Source organism: Pseudopipra pipra, chromosome 3 (assembly GCF_036250125.1).
Source record: "Pseudopipra pipra isolate bDixPip1 chromosome 3, bDixPip1.hap1, whole genome shotgun sequence".
Classification (NCBI taxonomy): Eukaryota; Metazoa; Chordata; class Aves; order Passeriformes; family Pipridae; genus Pseudopipra; species Pseudopipra pipra.
The window spans coordinates 100,824,005-100,847,458 of record NC_087551.1 but is presented as its reverse complement, the minus strand read 5'-3'; the positions used below and the strand labels follow the sequence as shown (position 1 = coordinate 100,847,458).

General features: G+C 36.8%; 1 protein-coding gene across 2 annotated transcripts in view; it reads left to right on the top strand.

Annotated features, from left to right (window-relative positions):
• Positions 1–23,454, top strand: part of MBOAT2 (membrane bound O-acyltransferase domain containing 2) — a 92,179-nt gene that overhangs the window by 63,950 nt on the left and 4,775 nt on the right. The window contains exons 6-11 of one of the 2 annotated variants that reach the window (XM_064650487.1): positions 9,284–9,338; positions 10,130–10,313; positions 12,542–12,598; positions 16,170–16,362; positions 19,309–19,412; positions 19,759–19,823. In XM_064650487.1, coding sequence (XP_064506557.1) covers positions 9,284–9,338; positions 10,130–10,313; positions 12,542–12,598; positions 16,170–16,362; positions 19,309–19,412; positions 19,759–19,823 — 658 coding nt within the window. The remainder of the gene's footprint in view (positions 1–9,283; positions 9,339–10,129; positions 10,314–12,541; positions 12,599–16,169; positions 16,363–19,308; positions 19,413–19,758; positions 19,824–23,454) is intronic. The other variant, XM_064650488.1, reaches the window with a different exon arrangement.

Below are 23,454 nucleotides of genomic sequence, written 5' to 3'. Positions count from 1 at the left end.
CATGTGTCCTAACTTTAGTGCTGTTGGTGTTTCATTTTTTTTCCATTCTTGTTAATTTGCACTGGCTAGAGAAGCCTGTAGGCAGCAGCATTCAGGAATATGAAAAAGCAGGAAAACACCTTTTTGTAAGTATTTTTGTATGAATGAAAATGAGTAATGCTAGGCATATCTAGTTGGTCAAAGAAGTTGATATCTAACTTCCAGAGAAAATATATTCAGAAGTATTAGTCTTGCAATCTATAATTAATTGGACTACAGAGTACACAAGTTAGAGGAAACAGGTTATTATGAGGAAGTAATAGTTCTACTACCTAAGATACATGCTGCTTCTTAGTAGAAAGAAATATTCTGAATTTGCTGAGATCATACACAAATAGTGGAGTGGTGGTAGGAACAAGCATGTGAGTGTTCCTGGCAATCTTGAAACAAATGTTTCATTTAGTCATCTCTATTATTAACTTTCATAATGAACTAGAAGAGATTTTTTTCCTATTTAAATTAGTTCAAATAATTTGTGTTTTCCTCATAAGCTTATTTTCTGTCTGGATTTCTTGTAGATACTATTGAATTCTGAGTATCAATCTTGAAATTTTGTTCCTTGTTGACCTCTAAAGTCTTTGTCAGCCTATGAGGAGTAGCTGGTAGTATATTAAAAACTTTCTCTCTGGTTGTGTCTGCAATTTAGCAGAATCCTTGACTTGAGTTGGATGATCACAGTTGCAGTGTGAACATGACTTTCAAAAGTTGATGTGACCAATGTGAATTCAGGAGCAACTGCTAGTCTGGTGTCAGGAGGTACTAAGAAAAGGTGTACAGGGGAAACTAAGATTGCATTGAAGCAAAGTTTTTTAACTATAGACAACTTAAAAGGGATCCTTCACAAGAAATTAATGAAAACAAGCCTACTGTCAGTGGGCTTTTGTTCACTGTACAAAGGTCCATGCTTCTACGTGAAGTTACTTAGAGATAGACTAACAAGAGAGGAGATAATGTTGAAAACATTCTTCTAAGTGATTAATGGCACTCTGAGCCTCTAGTCAGATCAGCTTGGCTGTATTAATCACCAATCACTTTGTTTTCCTCTCTCTTTTTTTACCAGTAGATCCAAGGAGAGGTAATGAAAAAAAACAGCTGAAAAAGTGTTGGTGAAAGTTCTTGGTAAACTTCAAGACTCTAGTTGTAATTAGGTTTGTTTTGTGGTAAAGGCAAGACTTGGTCTTGCCATGGCAGCCAGTTCCTTGTGTTGAGCTGTTTTAGTGATGCATTGGAAGGTCCTGGAGTGAACTGAATGTAATCAGGAAGGCCACTCACTCACACTGCATATGAAAGAGTCTGTCTAGCTAAGTGGATTTGCTGAAAATTAGTATGGAATCCCATAAATAAATAACAATTACCCCTATAACTGTTACACCCCTGTGCTGTTACTGTGAGGGGGATTTTTAAGCAGGAAAACTCTATGGAAATTGCATAGGATTAATGTAAGTTCACTGTATAATACAGACTTCTCAGAAGTTTGCATGGATCATAAATTTACACCTGAAGAAATTTGGAGTATGCCTTTCATGTATTGTGATTTACATTTTGAACTTCAGTCTTTGATAGTTCTCACTTTACAGTTGCTCAGATAAGCACTGTCAAAAATGAGTAGTCAGTGTAGTCAGTCACTTGGTCTGTATTTTTTGCTGATTATCTTTGGCATCTCACATGTATATTCTAAAGGCAGAATACATGATTTGTATTGTACATGCACCACCAGACTATTGGTGTCCATATTTATTCTTTATGGCAAGATTTAGATTTATTTCTGCAACACTAATGACAGAGTTAGGGGAGAAACAGAAATTTTTTGTACTTTAGATCCTATAATCTGGAGCACTTTTTAATCAAATTTAAAACTAGCATATTTTGGAGAAGAAAAATTGTGTTGCAGTTGTTTTAGAAGCAGGGGGTTTGTCTAGAAGGGCTATAAAATGGAGGATTTGACTTGCATGAGAAGTTTCTAGCTATGAGGTGGTGGAAAGTAGAGAAGCCTTTAGCAATTGTACTTATAAGGTACTAAAAGTTAAGCAGGGGAGATGGAGAGATACTGTCACTTCTTAGCTTTGTATCTTGCAATGAGTTCACATGGCGTTCTCCCTCTTTTTTTTGCTTATAACCCACTCATCCCCACTCATGAGCCTCACTAATTTTATTGCAATTCTGTGTGAGATTAAGGATCTTTTCCAGAAATACCCATATCCAAATCCAACCTCACTAATCTGTATGCGCTTTGGCAGCTTGTTTTTAATTCTAGTCCTTAAGGAATCTTAAACAAAGATTCTCCTCAAATGTTTATATTCATAACCCATCGAAGGTCTAAAGGTCACAATATACTTACTTTTATATCTCCAGAAGATTCAGTCAGCAGAACTAGGGAACATTAGGTTTGATTTTGATATTTAAAAGGAAAAAACAAGTATCTCAAAGTTTTTTACCCAACCCTGTTGTTATTTCTTTTCTCTAATTTAAATAATACAGGAAACTTTAAAGAAAATAAATGGTAATTTTTTCAAATTAAAATAAACATGATATATAATTTTTTCCAAATTATTTCTTCATATTATTATGTTACACTCATCCATAAAAATGTGTGACTAGATACAGGTAAGAAACCAGAATCATAATCCATTTTATTCTGTCAGCTTCTTCTTGGTTCCCAGGGGCTGTTCTCACATGCTTTCTAACCACAAAACTCTTTATTCTTGTGTGTGTAACTGTAGTGGGTTGACCCTGGGCCGGATGCCAGGTACCCACTAAAGCCGCTCTCTCACTCCCCTCTGCAACTGGACAGAGGAGAGAAAAAAAACCAGCAAAGGGTTCATGAGTTAAGAGCTGGGAGAGGTTGCTTACTGATCACCATCATGGGCAAAACAAACTCTAAGTGGGGATATTAATTGAATTTATTACTAACAGGGTCAGAGCAAAAGAGTGAGAAGTAAAATAATCTTAAAAACACCTTCCCCCCACCCCTCCTTCCTTCCAAAATTCTACCTCCTTCCCCCCAGCAGTGCAGGGAGACAGGGAATGGGGGTTGTGGTCAGTTGTTGTTTCTGCCGCTGCTCAGGGAGAGGAGTCCTTCCTTCCACTGCTCCTGTGGGCCCCCCCCCAGGAGACAGTCCTTGATGGGCCTCTCCAGAGTGAGTCCATCCCACAGGCAACAGTTCTTCCTAAACTGCTGTCCTGTGGGTCACTCCTCTATGGGGTGCAGTCCTTCATGAATGAGCTGTACTCATGTGGGTCCCCCACAGGGGCCACAAGTCCTACCAGGGAAAAACCTGCTCCAGCATGGGGTCCTCTCTCTCCGGCCTGGAGGTCTCCAGCAGGACCCTGCTCCATCTTGGGCCTCCCACAGGGTCACAGCCTCCTTCAGGCATCTACCTGCTCCAGCAAGGGCTCCTCCATGGGCTGCAGGTGGGTCTCTGCACCCCGATGGTCCTCCATGGGCTGCAGGGACACAGCTGCCCCACCATGGTCTGCACCACGGGCTGCAGGGGCCTCAGCTCCGGTGCCTGGAGCACCTCCTGCCCCTCCTTCTGCACTGACCTTGGTGTCTACCTTGTTGTTCCCATGTTCTCACTTCCCTGGCTGCAATTTTCACCTGTGCAACAACCTTAAATATGTTCTTAACTATGTTATCACAGAGGAGTTACTGTTGCTTCTGATTGTCTCAGCCTTGGCCAGCAGCAGGAAGCCCATCCTGGATCTGGCTTGCGTTGGCTCCACCAGGCAGGAGAAGCTTCAAGCAGCTTCTAACAGAAGCCACCCCTGTAGCCCCCTGCTACCAAAACCCAGCCACAGAAACCCACTACATTAACCTTCTCCCATCCCTTGTACCTTGGGTTTCAGCTCTGTAGTTGCTAATTCTTAAATGTGCTTTTCTGGGAATATTGCTTGCTTTTTTCCCTAATTATTGTTTCTTCTTTGTATCTGGCACTCTCCATTTTTAAAAGCAATAGATTAAACATTGATGCAGATCTGGTGAGGCACTGCTTTTACTTACTGCGAGAGCTAAAGGAAGATAAGGAGTGCAGTGAATGTGCAACTTGAAGGCCTTTTTTTTTAAAATTTTACCTCTGCCTTAGCAAAATATAGTTAAAGGCTAGTCTTACTCCAGCGTTCTAGGTCACAGTTGCTTTGCTCCAACAGTATGCTATTAGGACAATGGCTGGGTTATTTTATGCTGTTTTCTCTCATATTGCTATTGTAATATTGCAAAGTTGTAAGATTTCCAAATAGGCTATTCTGAATAGGCTATTTGAGCCCATTTCTCCTTGTGAAATAATGAAAATATAGTCTTTGTCCAGTATGGCCCCTGAGAGGAGAGATATTTCAATGCATAGATGAAATATATGGAAAATGTGAAGAAGGTGAGAAAAAAAAAAGTGAAGAAACTTTTTCATAAACACTGTACTAGTTGTCACAGTCTTAATTATTTATTGCTACCCACCTCATCAGGTTATGGTTCTACGTGATACACTTGGGAGGTTTTTCAGCCAATGCTTTTTTTCTTTCTTTTTTATTTTAAGTAGAAAGTAAGATTCTTGTTGGTTTGCAGCTAGTGAGCAGTCCCATCCAAGCTGAGTACCTGCTACTATGTTAGTAGTAATGGTTTTGTTAGCTGTTCTTGAACAATAGAATAGTGTCAGAAGTATCAAAGATAATTTCTTGATTTAGTTGATGAAAATGTTTCTTCTTTATTTTCAGTTAACTTTTACTTCTTTCAAAGGCAAATAATTCTAATATTCAGCAGAAAGACACCATATCTTTCTAAAGGCTGACAGACAACTTTAATATTGGTCTGCTCTGGCTTAAAGGGTAGAAATGTGGGTGTCCTGAAGCGCTGGACAGCTTATGTGTTTCTGTATGTGAGATGTAATAATTCAAGTTTATTTTAAGTAGATAGCTTAAAACCAGAACAGGATTACCAGGCTGAAGTGCTGATTGCCACAATGTGACACCACGATAAAAAGGGAAATACCATGTTTTGGTCAACTCACTTTTCAGATTGGGTTTTTTTGGTTCTTTTTTGTAATGACAGGGGTCAGTTAAGAATGTTACATTTATGAATTATTATGTCTTTTTAAAAGTGCATTTGGATGATTGCTGTTGTTCAGTTTTCTCTTGTCTATACTTTCACAACTCTTGAGGCAGAGGAATGTGTGCTTATGTATTTAGAAATAAATACTCATAAGGATTTTTGATAAGTCATCATGACCCAGTTCCACTTTATAAATCTTTGTATTAGAGCAAAAAATTTGCAGCTGTTTTACCAAGAATGTTTTTTTCTGATATTTCTGTTAATTGTATAAGTGAAACTGCCATGGTGTGGTGGTGCTTTGGGTTTGTTTTTTTTTTGTAACTTGATGCTTTCTTATACCTAGGAGTTTCTTTTACTGATCTCTTTCCAATAGTCTCTTGATTTCTTTTTTATTTTTTTTTATTTTTAAAGTGCTCCCTTTTGTGATCGTGACATTATGGTCATTATTATTTCAGTATCAGTTATGAAATAATTTTTATTACAGTATGTGTCATTAGCAGTTAAAGGAATGATATTGTATTTCTCCCCTTCTAAGTCTTCAAGTATTGCTCTGGGCCTGTGTTTGCTTGCATGGCTCTCTGGATATCACGACTTCTAAATTGTCTTGCTTTTTGTAGTTTTTTTTTTTTCAATTTTGCTCAGTGGGTATCTATACCCATTTGCTTTTGTTGCTGCCAATGTGCTAGTAACAGTTAAAACTCTTACTGTCTGTATTTCTTCAGGTCTTAAAATATTTTAATAACACCATCCATTTGGGCTTAACTGGTGATCCGTTTCAGAACCTCAAAATTTATTGCAATAGGATCTCCATGTTTATTATTAATGTAATATAACCTTATGTCTAAGCATTATTAGTTACTGATTAGCCAGTTTTCCATACAAATACAAAAGTGGATAAGTTTAACTGCAAAGCTGGGATGGTGCCATGGTATGATTGTAAACATTGTATTATCATAGTGAGAGCACAGTAGGAGTCATATTATCCCTTAATAAAGCCTATATGGCAGGATAGCTGTGTGTACCTGAAGATGTTGGTTTTGTTACCATTAGGATATGAGCTCTTGAGAGGGAATGAAAAGATGAAACTTCCTCATGACCTAGACCACTAGGGATAAATTTTATTACCGATGATTTACAAAATTCTTTTACCAAGCGAGGAACACAGGAGTATTTCCTGCTTTATGGATGAGAAAACAGAGTTATAGTTGCTGAATGGCCAAATTGTTTCACCTCTCTAACAGATGTTCGATAAAACCCATTTTCTCAAATCTCCACTGTGTGATTTGGTATCATCTAAGAGCTGCAGCTATTGTGGCAGTATCCTGCTTTGGGATAGGAGAAAACAATTCTTATAATCCCCAAAGAAAAGTTACAAACCCACATGAGTTCCCTAGCAGCAGAGTGCTGCTAAAGTGGGGATTCTTCATCTCCAATGTGTAGGTAGGGAACAGCTGTGATTTATGAAGTCTCTGTTCCCATGGGCTTACACTGCCTGGGAAATATTGAGTGTATATGTATTAATTCATCTCATATTGGTTAAACATCAATGTAAGAGCACCTTTTACATATACATTTTCTATGATTTAAAGAATTTTATCAATAGCCCCCTGAAAGCTTTCAAGAGTATGACAGAAATCAATGGTTTCCTTGTTCTTGTGTGCTGTGCAAAGATGATAAATGGACTTTCAAGGCACTGAGAAGGTATTTAAAAAAAAAGTGGGGAAAGCCACTAAACTGGCCTCAAAGAATCTGCTGGCTGAAGGGAAATCTTCTTGAGATAGGGAAATGAAAAATTAATGGAGGCTTACTTGTATGCAGTATGTTTGAGACAGCAAGAGCATTGCTTACCAGGTTATTTGAGCCTTAACTGAGTTCTTATTTATGTCTGTACATATATATATATATATATATAACTGGAACCCATTTTAAATTGACCAGTTCTTTCCTCCTCACCCCTACAAAACCACGATCATATTTCAGTGGTTAGATTCTTCTATTTAAGGTTTGAGGATTTTTTCCTCCTTTTTTATACCACATCAATGGTGTGAAATCTTTTGTTTGACTAATTACCTTTACTTAGTGGCTAGTCTGGCTTTATGTGAGTTAATTTGGACACACTTGGTGATCTCTTCCTCCTTCTGACTTAAGGGTAGAATACTCATATGGAATATAATGGCAGAGGGGGCTCCTGCTCCAGTCAGTTTGCATTGTGGAGGCTGTGAGAAACTGAAAGCTCTGCATGGGACACTTCTCTACACCAGCCATGTTGTGGAATCTGCATCTCTCTATGGGCATGTCACACAAAAAGGGGCAGAAAAGATCTATCTATCACCTTACAAGGCATCTTTGTGTTAAATTTCTGTTTAAGTTTGTGTTAAATTCAGAGATTCACTACCTGAGAACTGTAATCTTTATGGCCTTAAAGGTTACACAGTCTTTCAAAATGCTTGACATTTTTTATTCAGTACCTTTATCAGCATAGAAATCTTTGCTATAGCACCGAGGAGAAGATGTGAAAATGTAACAATGAAGATGAGAAGGTGCCTGCATGAAGTTAGGGCATGATACTTTGTTCTTCAGTTACTGAACTTACTCTTGAGTGAGTATGGATGAGGGTAACTTTCCACTGTGAAGGGTCAGGAGCAAGGAAGACATTTTTCCAGGTCATATTGAAAGAGAGGAGATGGCAAGTTGCTAACCCCTCTGTATTCTTGGCTTTGTTGAAGACTAGAAATGTGGTTTTGAAGTTGTGTGTATAGATCACAGTCACACTGGAGTCACACTGAGGCAACAGAGTTATCTTGTCTTTAGATAAATGTTTCCATGAGTCACAGAATTAAATTAGGTTTTACTTCCCCCCAGCCCCTCAATCTTTTTTTGTCATAAGTCTGACTGAGTTTGATATCTAAAAAAGAAGTTGGCTGCAGTTGAAACTTTCCTTATACTTGGATCAAGTATAAGGGCTCCCCTCTGTGGATATACTGGAATTGAGGAGTGGGGTCGAAGGCAACCATTCGATGAGAGGAGGAGTAGGAGGATCTTCTTTAGAAACACCTGTTTTCGTAAAGCACATTGGGATTTCATATCTATATTACCTCTACTCTCATCAAACTTGTTTGGAAGTTGGCTGTTGGGTTTGAGCACTGCTACGGAGGAAGATAATTGAAGTTGGATTTCATAAGCTTCATTTCCTTTAGGAAGCTATGTGCATAAAAATAAAGTTTTTAGTGGCAAAGAAAAATTGTAAATGTGAACAGCAGGGAATGGCTGCATGTGGGAATGTCTGCGCCACTGGAGAGGCAGCAGGAAGAGATGAAGGGGTCATTTTGGCAGGCAGTGCTGTCTGGTATAAACCAGGGCTGTCTGAAGGCGGGAGCTCTACTTTTTTGTGCCTCTGAATTAGACTATTTCATAATAATTTAAAGTGTTAAAAATAATATTTTTTACTTTTCTCTTTTATGGGAGTACAGATTTTGAGGACTCATTTTCAGGGATAGGTCACTAGCATTTCAGGAAGAGCCACATATGGCAAGAAGGTAAATTCAGTCTTGCTGCTGAACTTAGACTTGGCCTGCCCCCTTCTGCTAGCAGTGGTTAGGGCTTCTTGTTAGTGCTTGTGACAAAGACTGTAGCATCCTTTGCTGCCGTGCCTGCCTCACTGGACCTTGGTCACAATCTTTACTTGCAGGGAAAAGGTGCTCTTGAGGTTTACCTTAAGTTTAGAATTGCTGAAATCTGTCTTGGGCTGTGTTCATTCTACGCATCAAAATTGTAATGACTAATGTAATGTCCCTGGGTTGCAGCAATGTTGAAAGGGTTTTGGGACTTCTCCAGTTTCCAGGACTGGGAATAAAGAGTTTTAAAACCTGCAGACTTTGAAGTCTTAACCAGTGTAGGAGAATTGTTTTTGTCAACACTTACCACAAGTTGTCTTAATGCTTTCCTTCAATCCATGTGATTTCAGGTTTAGGCACTGCAGGATATAACTGAAGATACAAAAGTTTGTAATTCTATCAACAGTAAGAATTGTTTGATCCAACTCCAGCAAAAATGTTATGTGACATAATACCTCTGAAATTGCTTGAGGGGTTAAGAAATTACATTGCAGCATGAGGCTTGCTCTACTGAGTAAAGAAACAGCTAATTAATGAATGTGTGGGGGTTTAGCTTTTCTTTATATTTTCTTTTTCCTGTCCTCTTCCCTAGGAATGTTTCGGAAAAATGAAGACTTGACTCCATCACAGAGGTGTTTGGCTGTAAGGTAGGCTTTCTCACATCTCTGCTTTGGGGCTGTTTTGTGTGCTTTATTAATGCTCTGTGCAATTTCTACAGTTCACATTCAAGACAGAGAGTTTACAAGCTCATGTAAAACAGATCCATGCTTTTTATATTTGTAGCTTAATTTGTACATCTGTTCTTCCGAAAAATATCACTAGAAGTAGGTTTTATACTTATTTAGGAAAAGCATTATAAGTTCTATGCAGTGTATGCAAATTAATGTCATATCAGACAGGAGACTAGTTAACAATACACATATGAAGTAGCTGGTGAAGAAACATGCTTGTTTAATTCTGTTTTTCAGTATTTAACTTACCCTTTCTCCTTTCTTTATTCAGGAGACTTGAAAATAGTGTGTTGTCTTGGGCAAGAGAGGCTTGATTTGAGACATTTGCTTTAATTGAAATTATTGCCAGTTAACACAAGGCTTTGTTTATTGATTCAAAATAGAGAACCTAATACAGTTGAACAAACAGAGAAACAGCCTTCCCTTTCCTTCCCCAGGCTCAGCTTCAGTCAAACACCTCTGCTGGGCAAGGACAGGGTCATTAGAGTTCAGGAGGTCTGTCTGAAAATGCTCAGTATGGATTGGAAAGAAATTCTGTGTGTAGAATGTTTCAAGCTGTGATTACAGAAGACACATAAACTGCTTTCATACATGTGTTTTTTACTGCAATCAGAGTAAGAGATAACATGGAGTATGACTTTTCCTACTGTGGAAATCCTGTAGAACTACACATCCCATCTCACGAGTTGCTTGTCTTTGAATTACAGACGCATGCCAAGTCTACTGGAGTATTTAAGTTACAACTGTAATTTCATGGGTATCCTGGCAGGCCCGTTATGCTCTTACAAAGACTATATTACTTTCATTGAAGGCAGATCATACCAACTGCAACAGTCTGAAGCAAATGGGAAGGAAGATACAAAATATGAACAAACGGATCCTTCCCCAAATGTAAGATGTATGACTCTTGCAGTGCTGATGCTTACGTAATCATTGCATGAAAAGCTTGGTTTGCACTCTTCATTTACAGGCATAACTTCTGAGCTCTATCTGGAGTTCATTCATCAACAGAATACTTTCCTGCTCAAAAAGTTATATGCTTATTTTTTTAAGGCAGGTTTTCTCCATGGTTTCCAGACTGGATCTTGTGGATAAAAACAGATTAAATTGGAGCTTCCTAACAAGCTTATATGGTAAAAAGCCATCTTTAAATTAAAACAGTTCATGCACGTTTCCTTCAAAGCATATACTGTGCTGAAAAAAAAAGTCCTGGTAAGGAGAAAGTGCATAGTTTGTTGTTTGAAAGCTGATGAGAGTTCCAGCAAGGTTTCATGAATGTTCTCAAATTATGTTGGTTTTGAATGTTTATTTGCAACAAGTCGAAAGCAGTCATATGTAACAAATTGAAAAACAGTCAAAGAGAAATAGTTTCATTTTTTAGGCTTTGAATCATGTAGAGAAGAGATACTGAAGGTGTAGTAAAAGGTATACTAGCCATAACACTATGAATAGTATTCTTAGCCACATAATTCTTTTTTTCTCCTTGTTCCTCTATTGGAAAAGAGACCAAATGGATAAATAAGATAGTCCAGTTGCTCATGCCTAGCAAGAGAGATTGTATGAACTGAATTAAAATCAAAAGCTCACAAAGCTTGTTACTTTTAAAATTCAATCCCATTAGTTTAATGATCAGAGTACTGGATATTATCTTTTCACTCTTTTCATATTCTCTTAAGTAGAAGTGTATCAGACATGTACATTTGTGTGTGCCTAAGATAATTATTAACATGCATAAGAAGCAGAATTATCATGGGGTCAGCTGGAACACTTCAGATAGATGGCTTTTGCTAATTCCAGTGCAGTTACCCATGTTCTTCTTATCTTGTGGATCACCAACTGTTGCTGGAGCAGATGAAGGCGTTCCCACACGTAAGTGCTTGTCTCATCCTGCCATCTAGAGATTATGTCCCACAGCTGGGCCAGCAGGGAGTGCTTCCCCATCAGTTGTGGCATCTCCAACCACTTCCACCCTTTGAAAGTGGATGAGGATTCTTTGCAGTTCCATTCTACCCATCTGATGTGGTTGTAGTAACTTGCACCACAGGAATGTAAAAGAGTGGCTGGAGGATGATAACACTTCAAACTGCTCCACAAGTTGACAAAGCACAGAAGCTCACACAGGTGTGCTGTGGAGCAAGTAGTTAGGAAGGGTGAAAGATGGAGAGAATTCCTTGCATAGATTGTGGCACCACATGGTCCATACTCTGCATGGGTGTGTTGTATTGACAAAATTGCAGACACTTCTTTTGTTTCTAAATGTTGTTTTGGCTCAGTAAAGTCTGCTTACTAAAATCCTATTTCTTCAGAAAAATGTTATGTAGTAAAATTATTGCAAATATATGGAATTAAACCAAATATGCCCATATCAGTACTTTCCGGACATGCATCTACTAATTACCTGATAGGATTTCCTGGCTTTTTATCACATAATCTTGCTAGCAATCTGGACAAAGTCAATAGGAATAAATGTAAACCTATGATGGCTTCTTCTTTCAGGTAAGCGGTTTTCCTTAAGACAATTGCTCTTAAGATGCTTGAAACTTTTTGCAATTTATGCTGCATTAGCTTTTGACATAAAAACAAAGAGAAGCTGTTTATGCTCTTGATACTCTATCTGCCAACTGGTGTTAGAGAAATTTGGCTGCATTTTATAACACCAGTGCGTATTGTGTGCTTTGGAGAAATATGAATGATAGCATTTCACTGCATTTGCTGCATCAAGTAAAATATTCATTGTCTTGTTGTAGAAGAATGTTTAAATACCATTAACTTTGTATAAATACTTAAAATTTGTTCCTTGATTCTCATGTTATTATTTCAAGAAGAATAAATTGTTAGGTAACTATAAAAAAGAAATTAAATGTAATGGGGATCAGCAAATGTTAATGTAGTAAATTAAAAGAACGATCCTTGAGCTGAGTTAGAGTAAGTTTAACTTTTTGTTAAATATAATTACATAACCAAAGTAGTTCATGCCAGCCTCCTCCTCTGTAATGTGTGTTGACTGCATGATGTTAACTTGGTTTAGTATTTTTGCTGTGTTCATTGCATGTTAAATGAATCAAGTCACCATATTAAAACTTACTTCTTATATCCCTCCTATTGTGCCTTTTTGCAAGCTATCAGTTGTTGGTGCTCAAAGTGGTGTCAACTCTCAGAAATTAATATCTGTCTTTGTAAGTTTCTTTTTATTATGGCTACCCTTAGATTCCTGTCAGCAGATATCTGCTTTTTTGCTTATTATGCAGACTCTTCGTACAGGTTTTAAAGTTCTTTCTTAATTACCTATAATTTTTATCTGAAGTACCAACCTCCCCCACATCATGTGCTTTAATATAGTTCAATATTACACTGAGCTTCTTGTTGATTAGCAGGCAAGAAGTTCATTCAAATAAAATTTTTAAAGATTCCTCTCTACTTTTTTGTATCTGTTTTTATATATTATACATGTTTATACAGTAATATATTTCTAAAATTCCTGAACTCTGTGAGTGTTTTAGCTTTATTTCTTCAATTAAAAAGCTGTTCCTGAACTCCTTTCTCAAATTAGGTATCTAGCTTTCAACCTAATTATATTCCCATCTAATTTATGCACATTTAATTTCATCCTGGCACTGTCTTCTAGCTTAAGTACCTTTTCCCCTTCCCAGTGTTGACCATATTTGATATTTTTATACAGGTATGCCCAGTTGCTCATCAAAACTAAATGAACCAGGACTTTCTACCTTTTTGTTGTAAAATAATTTGTATATGCTAATTCATGTCAGGTCAAAGTTATCCTGCATCTTATGGTCTTTTAATTCCTTAACAGACCAGTTATTTTGGTACATTGAAAACTTTAAAGAGCAAATGAAATTAAACTTTAAGTTATTTTGTCCTTGTAAAAACTGACCAACACTCCCCTGAATGTGCAATCCAGTGATTGCCCATTTATGCTTTGGCAAAGAAGCTTTTATTAATAACCTGGTTAATTAAGTAATAGGAAGTGAATTAATGTTTTACCAAATGCATTTCTGTAGGTAATTGAACTGTAGGGTTATGTTAGTGTCAGTGCACAGTGTTGTAGCCTGGTTCAGATAATTTGATCTAACCTGACTCTAACTTGCCATTAAAAATGAACCGAACAAAAAAAACACTCACCAAAAAACACCAAAGAACAAAACACCTCCACTCCCCCTGAAGCCCCCAACAACAACCAAAGAAAAAACCCCACATAAAATGCCAAAAATCGAGGTTTTCATCTGATTTGTTTCTCTAATGTGTCTCACTATAAGGACCAAGAGCCAATCCTGCAGCCAAGGAGTGGAGGCAGGGCAGAACTGATGCTTTGCATTGCAGCTTGTGTTTGGTTTGTCCTTCAGAAACTCTGCTTAAACCAGTCTGGAAACTGCAGCTCCCAGACTTTGTAGAGGCAAGATATTTATCTCCATCACAGTTTTCTAAGGACACTAATATCCCTGATACTGATTCCTGTAAGTGGTATCAGCAGGCTGGGATGTATAATTATTCAGTGAAGTAGTATAATTTAAAAAAAAAAAAAAAGAAAAAGTTGAATTTGTGGCAGAGTCCTGTATGAGTTCAGTATTTTTTCTTAAGGTAAATTTTGTTGAAACCAAACCTTAAAAGGAGGGTTCACACCTCCACAATTTAGTTAAGAACCTTCAGAGAGGTACTAAACAGATTTTGGGTTGAATGGGCAGATTAATGATTTTTATTTACTAATAGAAAAATTGGTAAACAATGGCAGAGGCACAAAGCAGGTCTTTAAACAGACATAACATGACTTATAAGTTGCCAAAACAGTTTTTTAGACTTTATGGTGACCTTCAGATGGAAAACACCTATTTTATATATTCATGCTCATATTTTGATTGTTAGTGTTACCAGATTATAAATATTGTTTCTCATGTGAAATTGAACACGACTTTTAATTGTAGCTTAGACTTTGAAGTTAAATGTTGCAGCTGTCTTCAGAACTTTGGGGTGATTCCTTTTGGTATTTACAAAAATCAAACTTTTGCATTTATCAGGTACTGCATACCAGAATTCAAGATTCATTAGTGTTATTATTAACACTGATTTTAAGAACATAACTTTTTCAGGAATTAAAATAGAAATTAAAGCAAACTGAACTTCGCTTCTGCTCTAACAGGTGGAATAATAGTTCTAGAATAAGAAAGGAACACTTTTAGAAAGTTAATGCCCTTCATTTTGAACTCTTGTTGTAAAGTATTCAAATGAGGTTTATTAGAAAGCAAGTAGAAACAAGTAATTAAACACCAGTTTTAACCATTAATTGGTAGCTGCCTCCTGAATTTCCCAGCTGTGTTTTTTTAAATAGTTGTGATTCCTGATCCGCTCTGAAATATCTTCTGAGATGAGCCACATGAAATATATGTAATATTCAAAAATACCCTCACCATTTTACAGCTTTTCCAAGTCAAATTTTTTATCAGGTTGTATCACCTGTATCATCTGTGTGACTGGGTGAATCTTTGATACTGTGTGTCTTGCCGAAGTCTGTGTTTTCAGTTGGGTGTTTAATGCTCCATTCTGTATCATGAAACAGAATTATCCTTTATTTTGGAACTAGATATGTGAAGCTGAACTCTCAGTGAAGCAGAATGTTATCTTTAAAAGTTTGGGCAGGTATACTGGAAACAGCATGGACAGAAAAAGGATTCTGATTATCTTTTTGTTCTGATGCTTCAAAGAAAAATAGATTGATTGTTTTCTTGTCAAGTTTAGTTTCTGGAGAATTTTAATGTAAATTAAAACTGTAATGTTTAAATATTGAGATTACTTAAAATAAAAGCTTTAAAATTACATTTTAATGAACCAACTCTCAAACTTCTCTTTTGTTGGTACTTGGTTAAAGTGTTACCATGTTCTGTGAAAGTTCCTAAAGTATCTGTCCTTGGGGTGTGGATCAGACTAGTGATTTAGAGCAGTCAGTATTAGACATTATTGCTCTGTGTGCTTTATAATAGAACTGTAGAAATGTTTTCCTAAAAATAATACTGATTCTTTACTGTGCTGGTTATAGATAGCAAAGCTGAGTTTTGAGAAAATCTGAGGAGGTCCTACCCGAACAACATAATTGTAACACATCTGTGAGCATATTATTTGTCCCCTTATAGCTTGATCATTCTTTTTGGGAAAACAGATCTATATAGAACTGAGGTATTTTGGCTGAAAATTCATAAATTATTTCAATATTTTAGTTGGTTTAGCATTTAAATACTGTAATAATCTAGCAGAGATGATTGCTATATTAAGTTGGGCAGCAATTGAACACCTGCATTATGCCAAAGATTACTGAAAATAAACTGAAGCTTTGCCATTGTTTTGGCATCTCTGCAGTAGTTGTACTCTGTCCTAGATTATATGTTTTGTGTTATGATGTCTTAAATATTTACTTGCTTCATTACTTTGGCAATGAAATAAGAAAAAAAAATGGAGCTGCAAAAGGTCTTCCCATTATTGAAGGGTTTTTAGGGGCTTACTGTAGTCAGACTGGATTTGTTGTGTTTGCCAGGAGAAGGGGTGCTCACAACTTGATCAATGTAACAATATTCCTTGAGTCTCTGTAAAATGTTACCAACTATTTTAAAGTTGGTAGTATATATTACAGAAAAATTGATATACATTTATATCTGTATAGGGAAGGAAGGTTATAATTTTCCTTTGTTTCCAGAAGATTAAAAAAAAATGAAGCTTACAAATTCTTCCATCTTAAACTTTCAGATAGCTGTGGCACAGAAACTCTTGATCTGTGGACTGTCCCTATTCTTCCACATGACTATTACAAAAACTTTGCCGGTGGAATACAACATTGATGATAACTTCAGAGCTACAGCATCATGGCCTGTAAGGTTTTTCTACCTATATGTGTCTCTTATGGCTGCCAGACCCAAGTATTATTTTGCATGGACTTTAGGTAAGTATATATTTAAAAATATAGTAATAACAAAAAGGGCACGTGTTGAGTTTCATTTAAGATGCTGCACACTTAAGCATATATTAAAAAGTGGCAGTGCCCTCTTGAGGCCTTAGGAAAACCTGATTGCATTTAAGTATTCTGAGGTATTGGCAGAGTATATTCCATAGTGTCTCTCTCTTTGAGAAACAAAAGGTACCAGAAATGTAAGCACAGTGTTGTGTCAGTGTTGCAAATGAGATCTCAGTCTCCTTTAAAGGTCTGAGTGAAACTTTAGGAGTTTTGGGGGGTGGTAGTGTTTTAATGAGCAACAACTTTAAAAAATAATAATAATAAAAAAATAAATCTAGTTTAATGTACAATCCCTCTTTTTTTCTTTTAAATTTATTTTGATGCCTTGATTTTTGGCATATCTGCAAAGTTAATTTTTTGTGGTTAGTAATTTGCTTGATGTTACTCAAGCATGAAAGAAAATGAATATATTGAAATTCAGATGTATTGTACTTTTGCTAATAGTAGGTGGCATCTGCAGTACTATTTTCAGAATCTGATGGGTGTCACTTCAGTTTTAGTCTTTGTTTACTAAAAGTTTGGATGATAGGTGAGAAAACATCCTTAGTAATTGATTTAAACTTGAATAAATTATATAGTTTAAAGATCCTTTTGTGTTTCACCTCATGTTATTTGAAAAAGACCACACATACAACAGAAAAATACTTTATTTATGTAAGTTGACATCTTGGAAGTGGCTCACACAACAGATTTCATCAGCTTCCTCCTCCTCTCCAGTTTTACATATTTGTTTCATAATTCTTTCGAGAGAGAATCTGTGGGAACAATGCAATAAAGAAAGCTTTAGTGTAGCAGAGCAGCATGACTCATTTACAGCTGCTGGTTTCATTCCTGGTCAATGAATGAAATGCTTTCAGCTTGTCTGGATATAGTAATTCTGGGGCTTGTTGTGGAATGAAATAATTTCAAATATTGTGGTCTTATGCACCCATATCATGATCTGTAAATCGTAGGAGTCATCTGAAAAATGAATAATCTTAGTTGGTGGGATTTTTCCTTTAATACTTCAAATAGACTTGTCCTTATGCACTTGCTAAAAGTATAGAGCTAGCATTCCTTTGGTAAAATACCAACGAAAATAAATGATGCCAACTCTGTGCTTTTAGTTTGCTAAATAGCTTTTTTTAAACCTTCTTCCTTCCACTTTGTCTCATTTAAACTTATATTGGTAGGAGTAGAATATGAGGGGGCTTTCCCAGTTTTACTGGATGTTATGCTGTTGAGTTGTACGCTACTTCAGAAAAAAATTTGTTAATAAAATAAATTACTTTAAAGAAATACTTACTAAAATGGTTGTGAATAAAATGAGTAGTTACTCTAGCTATAGTCTTTGTACTTTAGCTAGCAAAAGAGTGTGGGATTTGTGTCTTCAGCTGTTTCTAATTGAGCATAAAACCATTGCCTAATATTTGAAGTTGACATCAGTGACATAAGATGTAGGGCAGCAGATTTTGTTGCTTTCAAAGATGTTTTTTAAAAAAATTTTCACAAGAAAATAAAAATATTATAAATTACCCTATATTCAATGAAATGTTACAAAGCCCTTTTCCAAACTGGTGGATAACAGGAAAAACTGAACTTCAGGAAAGAAACCCTTTGTGTGTTTGAGTCAATTGTTTCTTATACTTTCCAAATACACAACATTAATACCTTCAAAAAGTTGTTGAGAAGAAAGGAAATTACAGAAGATACAAATTTTTCTTAACATGTGACTACTGTATGAAGTAAATTCTTTTCAATGTGGTAATAAAACCTGTGCAGTATCTCCCACATTCCTGGCTGTAATTGAAAAGGTCACAATCTAATTACAGTGCTTTAGCTGAATTCTGAGCTAACAAAGAGGGCCCTGTAACTAGAGGACTAGATCTGTATGGCTCTGCAGAGCCTTTTGCCTGCCTTAATTCCAGTTCCTCAGGACTCCTCTGACATGGTAGAAGGGCTGGCATTCTTCTGCCCATGGTCCCTTAGTGATCCATGTAAGTGGTTGGGTTCATGCCTCGTGGATGTGTGTCCATGTTTGGGTGCATCCCACCAAGCACCTGATTCAACAGAGGGAATACTTGGGAAAAAAACCATCTCCTTTCCTTGCATGTGGCCATCCTAATTTGAACAGCTGAGGAAATTCTAATGTCTGAGCTAACAAAGCTCAGGCAAAAGTAATGACTGAAAGGGGCAGGCAGCAGAGATCCCTTGGATTTTCCTGAGTAGTCTGGATGACAGCAGTGCTTTTTCTCCTAGGGAAAAACATTGTTTGCTTTGAACTATCTGACCTTTGACGTGCAGTGTAGACACTTCACATTCAGAGGTGTTAACAGTGGCCTTGTTCCATTAGTGGAAGTTTGACAATTCTGCATCACTTAAAAAATTACTGTTTTCTTTTGTTAGGGTTGCACTGCTCTGCATGGGGTGCTGTGAATGTGCACCTGCTTGAAGGGAATTGTGCAATTTTATCTTTATGCATTAAACATTGCTGTTGCTGCATAGTGAAGACCAAAGACACGCATCTGAGTGTTGAGCTGCTGTCTCAAATCATTACAACCAGATACTGTTTCATAGTCTTGATGCATCTTATTTTTTCTGTCAGATTGCTCAAGCAAGTCTAAGTAGGTGCTATGAGAGAGAGGGAACACCTGTACTGTGAAGTAGATAGTGCTACCTTTCATTCTTATGCTTTTGTACAAGTTTTTGAATTGAAATCCAATATGTTGCTTGGATTGTTTTCTGTTTGTTCAAGTGATCCTCAGTATTTAAAAGAAAAAATAAATGTAGCCTTTAAGGTGTGATAAATACTTTTAACATACTACATGCTGTGTGATGCACAGTTTGTAATACAGGCGGTTTATAATTAATTTGTTTCTTTTTGTTTCTTTGCAGCAGATGCAATTAATAATGCAGCAGGGTTTGGTTTTAGAGGCTATGATAAAAATGGAGTTACACGTTGGGATCTAATATCAAATCTGAGAATCCAGCAAATAGAGGTTTGTTTCTGGCTCTTTTAAAAAAACCTACATCCCCATGTAGGTAGTTATTTGTAATTTCAGTAACTTTCCCTACGCATTTTGTTCCTTAAGGTAGTGAATATGTTTTAAGTCAGAAATGATGTGTTCACATCCTTAGGAAAGGATGGAAAATAGTCTGTTTTGAACATGTTCTACTTGTCAGTTGACTTCCAAAATATTTTGTGGTTATAAGTAGTTGAGCAAATAACTTGTTCAACTCATCAGAAAATTGGTGGGGGAGGGTTTATAATTTATACATGAGAATTTTGAAACACTTTATAACACTTTATGATTATAAAAATAGTTAATTTGTTTTACTTTACAGTTTTCCACAAGTTTCAAGATGTTTCTTGATAACTGGAATATCCAAACAGCTCTTTGGCTCAAAAGGTATTTATTTCTTAAAGGAAAGCTTTTTTCCACTGAAGTTTCTTAGATAAATATTTCTTTGAAGATGATGTAACATTTAAAGCTAAACCCCCACAAAACATCAGTTGTTTAGCAACTCCACAGGACATGCTTCTTGTAATACTTGAATTAAAACCTCTGAATTTAAGACTTCACTCTTAGTGTAGACTGTCAGGTTATGACAGAAACAGTTTTTCTTCACTGGCCAAAGGGAACATAAAACTGTTGATCTGTGGAGGCGTCTTTTTTCCTCTCTTAGCATTCAAACCAGTGCATGTTGCTGAGAACAGCAGGCAAAACCTACATCTCAGCCTGTGAAAGCTCTGCATTGTTTTTAGCCACATAGTGATATAGGAACCTCCATACGTTTTGTGAGAGATCTTTCTGTGCTCCTTCCATTAAGAGTTGCACAAGAGACATCAAACCCTACAATGTGCTGTCAAACAGAAATTGCAGATATCCCTCAGCTGCACTCTTTCCTTGTCTGGGAAACAGGTATAGTGTCCTGTGGACTACATCTTTCTACTTCTTTGTGGTAACTAGAAAGTAAAAGTGCTCCTGAGTAGCATGTGGGTGTTGTTTCCCTTCTTCCAGTCTGTTGAGTTGGATCTCTATCCATAGGTGCAAGTTTGAGACCCTTATCTTGGGATCACTCAGAGGACTTAACCCCTTATTCTAATATAGCTGGCAACAGGATGTTTCTTCCATCAAATTTCTTCATAGTGTTTTCTTTTCCTTTCATAATTTCATCCCTAAATATTTTGCTGACTCAATTAAAAACAGAAATTGAGTTTTATGTGATTATTCTGGTTGGCTCGATGGTCAACAGGATCTATTGCTAAGACAATGAACAAAGAAGAATTGCATGTTTGCAGGTATTGAAAGGTATCATTTAATAAAGAAAATAAGTTATCTAGCTATTTTAATTTAGTTAGAGAACAGAAATTTATCAGTATTAAAACTTAACAGGAAAAGGTTGTATTTCAGCAAACTTTCAAATCTCCTAAATAGAGTGATTCTAAAGAAACACTCTTATTAGTGAAGAAGTATAACACTTCTGCTAAGAATTGAAAGAAAAAAAATTCAAATCAGTTGCTCAGAGTGACAATAAAATAAGATGTGAAGAAAAATTAAAACATCTCCTTTAATAAATATTTTTTAAAACAATAGTAGAAGAATCTTTGAGGATAGTCTTAATCTTTGAGGATAATCTAATTTTATTCTGCCACAGTGAACGGGAGAAGGGTGGATGTTTTCTGGAGGTTTTGTTGCAAGTAAGATTGTTTTAATTGATTGTATATGAGGTCCATAAATAGTGTTAGAGAATATATATTATATTACTAATAATTTGGTTGGTTACAATGCTACAACAATTAGAGTGGAGGACAAGCTCATGTATTACTTTAAACATCCACTTTTAATACCTCACCTTTTTACCATTTATAGAAGTACCTAAACTGTTAGCCATTTATCTCACATGAAATAGCAGACATCAGCATTTGTTCTGGTTTGTTCTGATACTCTCTAAAGCAAAACTAAACCACCAGAATCACAGGATTTAAACCCTGATTGTGTGTAAAAACAAACTCCTTGTAAGAAACACAGTTAATGGAGCTACAGATCACAAAGAATTTTAGTAAACGTTTAACGTAGATCATAAGATATAGCAATTCAGAGGTGTTATTGTTACAAGGATGCAAGTTAAAATAGATGTTTACATGACAGCATATAGCAACAATACGTACCACGATAGTGTTTCCTGACTGGGAAAGCTGTTACATTCCCCCCTCAGCCTCTTCACTCTCTTTTCCAAAGAAACCATCTAATGCCATTTGTCTTTGGTCATGTTTGCAAAACTTTTCTGGTTCTTGTTACTTGATTCTGACCTCTTTCCAAACTTCCTGTCTTCTTAGAGTGGATGTAGTACTTCTGCTAAGACCTTCAAGGTCTTTCCCTGGCTTGTTACAGGCTGAGTTGAATAATTTGACTGGATTAATTGCCATTATTTTCTGTAGGTAATACTGTGATGTATTAGAAAGAGTGTTATATCTGTCTTTTTTTGCAGCAGCAATCTACTGTTGATTCATGCTCAGCTGATATTCAGCGTTTCATACTGTTGATTCATATTCGTACCCAGCTACGCTTTTTCAGGAATGTTACAGGAATGGTACTGTTTTGTATCTTCCACTTTTCTTATTAGATGTTCTATGCTTTGGACTTCATCTTGTTGATTTCAGAACATCCTTCAAGTCTATCAAGATCATTTTGGATTCTAGTGCTATATCGGCTAAGAAAACAATGCCAATCTCGTCCATCCCACCTTCCACCTCAAAAAAGGAAGGGAAGACAAGGTGGAAAAATGTACTTCTCAGTCTACCACCCAAGTTAGTAATGAAAATATAGAACCAGACAAAAGGCAGTACTCTTCTTGAACAGTTGATGCATCCTCCCACTTCTAGAGCAACTTATGGATAAGATAACCTGAACCACCTGTATTTGAATATATTTTTGCAACCTGTTGTGATGACCATGTTTCCTTGGTGTGTTTTTAGGAATGTCAAATGAAGCATTTGAACATGATTTATTATTACCAAATCCATGGAAGAGTTTAAGTGTACTTTTTACTCTTAGAAATTGAAACCTGATGATTTTTTGTAGCATATCTTACCTGACTTGCATTGATACAGCTGAAATTTGGTTAGTTAATTTGGTTAATTAATTTAGTTAGTTTTGTTAGGTCTTGAATGCTTTTCAGGGAACTATTTCAGTAGTTTAAACCAAATAAAGATTGAAGCCATATATCAGTTTATTAATGAGACATAATTAACCACTGCTCAGTAAAATATATGTTCAGAATTAATAGCAGTACTAGAACAGATAACACTTTGTGTGTGCTTAGCGCTCTGGTTTAATAAACATTTCTAAACCCTCTTCTGTAACTAATCCCAAGCAGTTTAAAAAGCACACATGTATGCACACAGTTACATGCAAACTGCACCTCCTCTCCCAAGGACATGTGGGATGCAAACCCACCCCTCCTCCTGGGAGTCTGGGCCCCCTGCTTGTATGCACTACCTGTGGGAGATGTGAGTGCTCTAGCTCGCTGTGAATCTGCTGATTCACATGCCCATTAGAAAAGCACGCCACAAATTCCTGTACCTGCAGCTGACAGGGATGAGATCCTGCTCCCTGGCATGGCACACTGCACTGACAGTCCCCTACCTGGGTGCAGGGATGCTACTATGTCTACCAGGGATGCTCTGTCCTGGCTGAGACAGAGGTCATAGTGCTGGTGGGGTGACGTCTGGCAGTGTCAAACGAGGTTTTGGTGATTGGTATTTTGCTCCAAGATGTCTCCCTGACTCATCACAAATTTTCCTAAAGCTTTTGTACTTCTGAGGCTGACAGATTCTTTGTCAAAAATGTTTCTTTGAAATTCTATGTTTACTATTCAGCCTGGCCCAGTGCTGCTTTTGTCTTTAAGGTGATGTACCTGGGGCAAATGTCCTCAGATAGTTTTGTGTATTAAGCATGCAAGCACCTGCCCTCCACTTAGCCCCATGTTCTCATCTTATTGGCCATTGTGCGTGAAGCCCTTTGGCAGGAGGAGAGG